The sequence below is a fragment of the Poecilia reticulata genome, chromosome 16, assembly GCF_904066995.2.
Source record: "Poecilia reticulata chromosome 16, P_reticulata-male-v2, whole genome shotgun sequence".
Lineage (NCBI taxonomy): Eukaryota > Metazoa > Chordata > Actinopteri > Cyprinodontiformes > Poeciliidae > Poecilia > Poecilia reticulata.
The window spans coordinates 11917111-11926846 of NC_088845.1; the positions used below are offsets into that span (position 1 = coordinate 11917111).

Here is a 9736-nt window from a genome sequence, read left to right on the forward strand (position 1 = left end):
AATCCAGAGGAACAGTTTGTATTTACCCTTTAATGATACAAAAAGAAAACAAGAACATTTTAAAATATATCAATGGAAATTTGAACAAAGTGCGAAAAAATAATATCAAGGCACTATATAAGAAGAAAATATAGTTGAACACTAGGATAACTTATCAAAATGCTCATGGATTTTGAAATACATTTGAAGCATGTTGTAGGACATTAAAATATGATTAGTATGACACAAAACCCATTTTACTGAAGTGTTGGATAACATTTTTTGCGTTCTGATTCAGTTTACACTTTTTTTAAGTTTCTGTACATCAAAGTCAGAAAAAAAAGTGAAGAACATGAGCTTCCGCATAGAATCAATTCTGATCAAGCTAGCAGAGACTTAAACACCACCACCATTTAAAAAAAATAAACAAAAATGATTTAAGAGCCCTGCCAAGATTTAAAGTGCAGAACGTTGATAGACATTTTTGCTTTAGTTTTTTCTTTGGATTGAAACAGACACCAAGACGAGTAAAAAGGCAAAAACACAAAAACAAAACAGATATTAAAAGCTAAGTGTTTCCTGTGGTACAATTATAGTTAACATGGTCACTTGTTCATTTTCTTATTCTTGCTGCATAATTATTTATTTTGAAAAAGGCATAAAGGCAAAACTGCTTTTTATTCTCAACATGAACCCTAAACAGCGAGTTTTACTTTACGCACAAATAAGTTCTAAAAGAAAATCTTAAACGTCATCAAAATCTAGTTGATGTAGCATTTAGATGTAAAGCATTACACTTGAAGATGTCTGACAATCCAAAACACCTTTGGCAGCAATAGCAAACTAATCTCCATCATTTTGTTGTTTATTCCTATTCAGATACTTTTCCCACATCAATCCTAATTGGTCAGGTGTACAGACCTAACTTTGCATTTAAAGCTTTTTTTTTAAAGTTAAATTCATCCAAAATTTTATTAACTTGAATCTTTCTGTAATACTGTGGGGAGGAGGTCGATTATGACGTGTGTACAGCTATTTTTCCAGGAACCAGAACCATAGGAGTAGCATGAAGGCCAGGGCCAAAAATTGGGAATATTCTCCCTTCAAACTTGTGTGTAAGAGTGACCAAGTGCTTCTCTCTCCCTGCATCCCAGAACGACACCTCCCCTTTATCCATATTTAGCTTGATGCGTATTTTTTCAGGACCCTTCGGCACCATTACCTCTTTACGTTCATCAGTGAGGACGGTATACACCCCTTTACTCAGCCCCAGGGCCCACACGCCACGACTTGCAGAGACCGTGAACTTCTTTTTCCGAGGCAAAACCTCTTTGCTCACTCCCAGGATCCACTTGGGGTTGTCGCCGACAATGACGTCCCATTTGTGTTTACCGGTTTTGTATCCTTCAGTCGCCATGACGAAGACGATGGGATCAAAGCGCTCTCGGTTGTCAGGGACGGTCATCCGCTCTGGGCTCTCCTTCATGGTGGTGAGATCAGGGCTCAGGGACAGCCACGGGGAGGCCGTGTTCGGGTCGAGCACCACTGGGTCTGCACAGACAAAGAGAAACAACATTTACATTTCCTTCCTACTTGAAGGATGTTTCACTTCCTCCGTTTTACTTGAATAAAACCCAATTTATGCAATTATACATACAATATTTGATATGATCCTTCATGTCCTTCCATATGTTGAAGCCCAGCGCGCCAACATGCTTGCCCATGTTTATAAGGGAATCATAAAGAAAGGTTGGATCGGGTTCAACCCACTGGGCTCTGTAATAGAAATGAAGATAATTAAAATAAAAAAAAAAGCACACAATCAGATGTGTTTGTGTTTACATACTGAGATCCCACCACATATTAAGGCCATGACTTACTGTCTTTTTACATTCTGGAAATTCTGCAACAAAGAGGAAGACAGAAGAGGGGCTATGAGTTGGAAATTAGCCTTGAAGCAAGTTTTACAATAAAACCCAAACTCAAAATGAGATGGTAAAACAAGCTGCCCCTGGTTACCTTCAGGAGGGCCAAATCCTCATTTCCCATCTCTTTCTTCATGGTGTCAATGAGGGTCCTTAATTCTTTAATTTCGTTCTCTGTCTCCTTAATCAATCTCTGCATGGTTTCGATCTTTTCCGTCTCATCAATGGACAGAGCTTCCAGTCGTTTGGCCTCTTCCTGGTGAAGAACCACGTGGAGTCGCTCAAATTCTGCCTTGATCAATTTTTCTGCTTCCGAAGCCTGATGCTGTGATGAGTTGGACAGAAAAAATAAAACAGTGTATACAATTTCTCCTGTCATCTACAACTGAAACTTGTAGAATTAATTTTTTTTACTTTTGTAAAGAAAAAATATCACTGATTTCCAACCAATCTGCATCCTTGCCAGTCTAATTATTTTTGCTATGAAAACCGTTTTGTCTGATTCTTATTAATCATTATTCAAACTTTCATCCCATGAATCATAACATGAAGCCCGTGACGGTAACCTTACCTTGATATACTCCACTGCATTGTTAAACTTCTTGTTCATTTTTTTGTGCAATTCCACTTTCTTTTCAAAAATCTGAACTTTGAAGCTAAGCTCCGTCTGAAAAAGCACAAAGAGGACAGACATTTAGCAAAAGCAGAAATATTACGTTTACTTCAGTTCAGACTCACTGCATCTTAACAGATATAATTAACATCATTATGAATGTCATCAATAGGCCAGGGGTACAAACACAATGTCTTGATAAAACTATTTATTAATAAACTTTTGCGATGTTATAGCTTTCTATGCATTCAATGAGTTCTAAAAATGAAATCATATTAAACATTTTTTCACGCTGATGTAATGTGGCACAATACAAATAAAAACTGATTTGATTTGCCTGATAAAGTGGAACAGAAGCACACAAATGTTCTCTCGAAGTGTGTTTTTTTTTCCTGTGGATCTCTACAGTGTCTCTAGGAATCATTACGGTAGGCCGGATTTGGCCCACAGGCCTCGAGTTTAACACAATGTGCTCCGGAGCAACAAAATATGCCAGCACATGTAAAGGAATTCAGCTAGACAGGTCTGAATTGAGTTTTACTCCAGGCGGTTTTTACTGCTGTTAAACAGGTTTGTGTACTCCATCAATTATTTCTTAGGTGAAAGACAACTATAGCAAAACCTCATATTTGCCTATTTTCTTAATTCTTCTTTTTCATCTGAGAATCTAATCGGCCACTGATGTATTTCTAGACGTTATAAAACAATTTACATGAAAATAAGGGGGCAGAGAATTACGTCTGGACATCAATATTGTTTTCCATATTTATGTAGAAATGAAAAGTATTTAAAAACCCCCAAAAACTTTAGGACTCGGAAAAAATGTAAACATATTTTGTTCTATTAGCATCATCATTCCTCCAGTTATTATGTCTTATAAATTTATTTAACAGTGTGTTAGTGTCTTTTTCAGTAAAGAAGACACTCCAAACCTGTTAGGCGGCTTTACCTTGCACATGGATGTGCCTTCTTTCAGGGACCACAGCCTATGTCCGACGTGCTGGGAGGCACAATCCACGCAGACCGGCTCCTCGTCCTTCTCACAGTACAGCCCCAGCGGCTTCAGGTGCAGGTTGCAGAGCTCCTCGCTGGGTTGGACCTGAACGGGCCGCAGATTGTTCTGCTTGAGGAAGCTCTCGCAGGCGTCGTTGAGGGCTCGGTTACTGATAGCGCTGCCCTCCTGGTAGGGGACCCTGCAGACGGGACACGTCTTGTTGTTGAACTCCCAGCTTTTCTGTTGACATTCCCGACAGAAGCTGTGGGAACACGGCAGCAGGACGGGGTCCCTGAAGATCCCCTGACATACAGGACACGTCAGGTCCTGCCGGAGAGGCAGAGTGTCCTCGAACATTTCCTCATCCATGCTCTCAGGCTTTTTGGTCCCAACCAGTTGTTAGGCCTACTTTCGTTTTTTTAAGCCACGCAGACACACTCGACCTTCTTTCAGTGAAGTCAAACAGCCCAAAACCTCTGTTAAAACAATAAAATAGTTATTCCATGGACAGAGAGAAATAATACAAGTAATGTTAAAACCCGAACTAAGTTCGTCTTACCTTTAGGATTGTTCGTTTCCGCGTTCTTCTTCTTCTTCCTCTTTTCTATAATGGCGGATTACAAGCAACCTTTAGGTGGATACCGCCACCTAAAGGTACATGACCAGCATTAACCCACATTCATTTATGTATCACCATCCATCCAAGTAATGCTTTCCTAACTATACATTTACTCTTGATTTTCTTCAGCGCCAAATATTCCTTTAAGACTCAATTCCTGTCCTGCCCTTACTATTTTCCTAAATCTCTCCCTTTCAGGTGCATACTTCACAATGCATCAATACATGTTCACTTCTTTCACTCCACACCCCTCTCATTTATTATTTTTCCTCTCAACTAAACACAATATATGACTTATGTTTGACCTACCCTCAATCTCAGCATTAACAGATCAACAGATGAGAGGAAGTGGTTAGATAATACAGGTCAGCTGTATCCCACGATGGTCCCTCTACAAGTACAAGTGGTTGAAGACAGAAGGTCTCTGGCTAAGATAATGTTTCTTTTCCCATGGAAGAAGCTGATACTGAACTGGAGAGCTTCAGTGACAGACCGCTGTATCTTAGATGCACAAAAGAGTGCCTTCCTCCCTGCAGCTGCAATATTTTATAACCATCACTGCTCCCAACAAACTCATACTTAGCAATTGTTTACATTCAAGTATTCTTTTGTAATGTAATGTATGCCTTTGTACCACTTGTCTGTTTTTCTTTAATTCAGCTATGACCAACAGATGGCGCCACTGACCATTATCAGCACCACAGAAACAAGAAGGTGGTGATCGCTTAAGAGGAAACATATTCTTAACACAAGCCGTAATCCTCTTTATACACACATGGTTCATGTGTATCTGTGTTTTTTAAAGATCTTTGGAGACAATTAAACAGAAATCAAAATTGCTCAATGTGTAACAAGTAGATTAAACACGTCATGTAGCAGGAGATAGATCACTTGGACATATGATGCAGGGTTAAGTTTAACTACAATTATTAAAATTAGCAAGCTGTTTTAAAATAGATGAAATAGGAAATTTAAAAATGGTCAAGTATTTACAGTTGTACCACATTCTTTCCATTTTCATATGATAGACTGAATAGTTTTAAGAGAGATGCTCAGTGCCTAGGATATTATTTTATCATCAGACTTTGATTTAAATGTCTCATCAGATTTCTCCCTGACCTGTCTGCTGTGTTTCTTGGCTTTTATGAAGCCATTTATTCACTAAAGTTCTCTTGCAAACATCGGAGGCCTTCACAGGTACATTTTCACTGAAATAAAATTGTACACAAATGATCTCTAAGTAGGTTTAAAGCCATGCGGTGCACAGAATGCTGTTTAGGGTTATCAAGATAAAGATGATCGAACAACATATTTTTAGTGTCTTCAAGATGTATCCCATTCATCATCTTCTTTCCACATTTTCACATATTTATTCATTAAATCTAAATAAAATACAACACGATAAAGTTTGTGATTACAGACTGAAATAGATCAAGGAGGGGGATTGCTTTTGTGATATACTGTCATTTTCATTTAATTGGAATGTTATTGAAAAGTTGATTTTTTTCAGCAACTCTATTCTCAAAGTATATATTAATCGCACAAAACGTTTTGCATCACATCAGATCTACAGAAAAATTCAGAAAACAAAATTTGTGTCATAACAACTCAATCGGGGAGAATTTCCAAACCCTTTTGAAATAAGATTTCAACACATGTGTTAACATAAAATAGATGCCTTTCTATAAATACTGTTTCAGTTCCAAAATTTGATGAGGTGCGCTGGCATTGCTTGGTCGCTGTGGAAACTGCATGACTCAACCAACATGCTTCATTTCTTCACTTGTTTTCTGGAATGAGGACACACTGCTCCAGTTCAAGCTAACGTCTAACCGGAGAGGACATGACCTACTTGTGGCATCTACTACCTCCAAGGCCACAAGTGCAGTTCACTTAGTGGAGGTCTTCATACAAACCATCTTCTGTTTCGTCCATATATTTATCATCTTTCATTCACTCCTCCTCACTTTTTTTAGAGAGCGAGAGAAGCAGAGAAAAACACTTTTCCACTCATTGCTACTTTTGAAAACAAATTTAGTCATACAGGGTCTTTAAACAAAAGACAGGCATGATGTCCGTTTACATTGTTTAACTTAGCAATAAATGTATTTTACGTTTCATGTATTATTCTCAACTATAGTCGGCTCAAAACATAATTAGGTGTTCAAAAGAGCAGTTTGATGCAATGTTTGCAGTGCTCTGTATTCATTGCTCTACACCTGAAACATGGTGTGACTTCTGTGGTTATGATGCCTTCATAGTCATGCGAGAGGATGCATATATTAGCAAAAATTCACGCTTTGTGCACATTCATCCCAGTAAAAGTTAACACCTTAAGTCTACCAAACTCAAAGCAAGGTCTGTGATACACTCAAATTACGTTTTTAGACATCAGCCTTACCAGTCGTCCGTGTTGAAAGTGTCTCAACATGCTTCAGTTTTTATTTTAATTAAAAAAATATTTCCACCCTCAAATTATACTGACATAAAAAGGAGAAACTAGAAAGGGGCCCCACTAATCACTGAGGCAACTTTACTTTTTGGGGACAGGATGAGGAACTTTTGGAGAGTTTCATTTCTCATGTGCTAAACTCAAGTCATAAAATACCAACAAGCTACGGGAAACAGGAAGATGCTACCAAACCAAATACTGCAGAATTTCTTTTACACCCCCTTGTTTTCCATTCTATTGTCAAATATGAGCCATGAATTTCAAGCAAATGTTCAAAAGCACACCAACACATTAATCCAGAGGGCCTGTTTTGTAGCTTCTCATTCTGTTTTTTTATATTAGTGGTTTAATGCCCACATCATAATCTCCAGACTGATTTCTCTTTTAGTCATGGAGTCAGTTAATTATGCTTCTAAAATACCTACCACAACACGGCTTGTCAATAGCAGAGAGATCAAATCTGGACAATGCATCAGAATTTAATGAGACACTGCAAGGCAAAACGTAAAGTGGAAATTTAAAACTTTTTGTGAATCATGAATAAGAAGCTGTAATTGTGACCCAACAGCACTAACCAATCAGAGCATCAAGCATCATAAAAGCATCAAGCCAAATGATTAATACATATTAGATTTTTTTTCATGTGACATCAACAAATTACAGCATATTTTATTTGGGATTTTATGTAATAAATCAGTACAAAGCAGTGCATTATTATGAAGAAGAAAGAAAATTGATATACAGTACTGTTTTCACAATATTTTTTTTACAAGTAAAAATCTGAAAAGTGTGGTGTTCATTTGTATTCAGCTTCTCCTTGCCCAACCTGTATGTTTAGGCAGACAGAAATGAATTGGTAGGTTTGTGACTGTGCCACATTTTTACATTTTTAGGATGAACATGCTGACAGGGATTCATAATATATCTGAAACATGGGACAATGTTTTATTGCCCAATTCTGCTTTCAACTTCTCCCCAACTTTATTCCTGACTTTTCTGGTGTGCTCCTGTGTCTTTATGAAGTGGATTACTCACCAATATTTTTCAGCAGACCTTGAAAGCCTTTACTGAACAAATAAGAAATAAATACAAGCAAGTGGACTCTAATTTGGTGCCATTACATACTTAAATTATTTTATTTTGGAGAATCGGAATGGGATAATTAGTGCAAATATTCCAAATCATATTTTTATTTGTATTTCAAAATTAAAGAACAATATATTATTTTCTTTCCACTTCACAATGATGCTATTTTTTCTCTCAATGCAGAACATAATAGCTGAATAAAATGCATTCACTTTGGCTGTAATGTGATAACACATAGTGAAAAAGGTGTCATGTCTTGTTGTCACGTCAGTATGGTGTACAGACCAGGTCTGTATTTGGTAAAACAAAGTGTAAGAATGTTTTTGCAGTCGTCACAGAACAAAATGTCACACAGGAAATCCACAGGACGGCTGTGGGGTTTTGATGTTAAGTGAGACTCTATAAGTCACAAATGTGTTTTCTTTTTAAGAGTTTACTCTCCAGTTGGGGATTTTCTGCCAGGGACAATTTTAACGTGGGTGTTCTACTGTGGTCGACATGATCATGGTTTGACTGAAAAGGCTGACTACTGTCATCATCTCTGACAATAAATTTGAAAGGACAGATCTATTTTGGACATTGTGGGTTTATATCCCTAAAAGCCAAAAGTAGAGTTAAAAATTAGAACATAGTTAGATGTTAAGATGGACTCAAGTGTTTATCCCAGTCATCTATCATTTCTACCCATTCTTCTTCTGCCAGACAGTATCCTCCTCTTTCCTTCATAAGGTTTACTACCAAAGGTCAGAACTCTTTCCAAAAACGTTATCAAATGTTATCAGAAACCAAATATGCAGAGGTTGTGGGTGTGTTGCTGCAAACTGCATGCCTGGCCACAATTGTTTCTTTAGCTGCTAGGATAAAAGGAGCAGTTCCCAAGTTCTGGTTTCATCACCAAATCTATGGATCCATTCACCAAGAACCTCAGAGACAGTTGTCCTCTGAATGACATTCCACCTACAGTCGTTCTCTACTGATTCGACATTTCCAACTTCGCCCTGCCTGTTGATTCTCCAATGTTCTGTACCTTTATGGCACACAAAACTTTGCTGCACACCAACCATCCCTCTTCCGACCTGGAACTGAAAGCCTACTTCATTCTTCCTCTAAAATTATGACTCATCTTCTTAAACCTTGTCATTGTTCTAACTTCTCCTATCCTCCCTAGACATTGTTGAAATATAAACCAACGTTTTTTTTTTGGTTGTTTTTTTTATTTTCACTTTCTTTTTAAGTAAAATCTTTATTATTCATTCTGAATCCTGTGTGTGATTCTGCATGTGGGTCAGGAAACTTCATGACAATGAAACAGTCAGATACCTGGCAGTTTTTTTCTTGAAACTGCAAGCCTCCTCATCTGTAAAGAAAGTTTTGAAATGAGTCATCATGGTCTTGTTTGAGTTACATCACAAAAAAACCTGTTGATCTTCATGAACCACAACACAGTGTATTTATACATATGTGCACCCATGCACACACATATATTCACATACACTACAGTTCTTCAAAGTAAGACCTCAGTGGTTGGTTTCCTGTAACTTTTAGGGTCTATGCACACCTGGAAAGTCCTTTAGTCCAGACCAAAAGCGAACTTAATTTTTTAAATTTGGTGCGGTTTGCATTCAAATTGTGCTTTTTAGCAAGCGGACCAGTTTTATAAACAAAGTCATGCTGGTTACGATCACTGCTGCCATTTGACAGAAATAAGGGGGGCGGGACAGATCATCGCAGACCTGGAGAAAAACAAACTTTGGAAGTTCTACTTGTTGCATTTTTGTTGTGCACCTTTGTACTGTTATAAAAACTGCAATTACTGTCAAAAGGATCTCATACAACACAGGCTTTGCAATGTGATATCAATTTTGGAACAGCATTGGCAAATTCGGCTGCAAGCTCAATGAGATGAGATGAGATGCTGCAGCATTGCTCAGCAGAAAACTATGGATCAGATATGTTTCAGAGGATACACTAGCAAGGTTAGCAACACTGAAGAATAAAGTTTTACCATGATGTCCAGCTACGGTGGCTCATGATGTCCAAACAGATGTACATTTCCTGTATTTGGTTC

The 9736-nt window shown here is 37.8% G+C and overlaps 1 protein-coding gene across 1 annotated transcript; it reads right to left on the reverse strand.

Moving 5' to 3' along the window:
• Nucleotides 1–10: 10 nt before the first annotated feature.
• trim35-28 (tripartite motif containing 35-28) lies at nucleotides 11–4175 on the reverse strand. The gene is made up of 7 exons (XM_008431285.2): nucleotides 4071–4175; nucleotides 3467–3987; nucleotides 2476–2571; nucleotides 1999–2229; nucleotides 1860–1882; nucleotides 1637–1755; nucleotides 11–1530 (listed from the first exon to the last, which is right to left on the reverse strand). Exons 2-7 carry the CDS (start codon nucleotides 3878–3880, stop codon nucleotides 995–997), a joined length of 1419 nt encoding a protein of 472 aa, XP_008429507.2. The 5' UTR covers nucleotides 3881–3987; nucleotides 4071–4175; the 3' UTR covers nucleotides 11–994.
• Between the last annotated feature and the right edge of the window lie 5561 nt (nucleotides 4176–9736).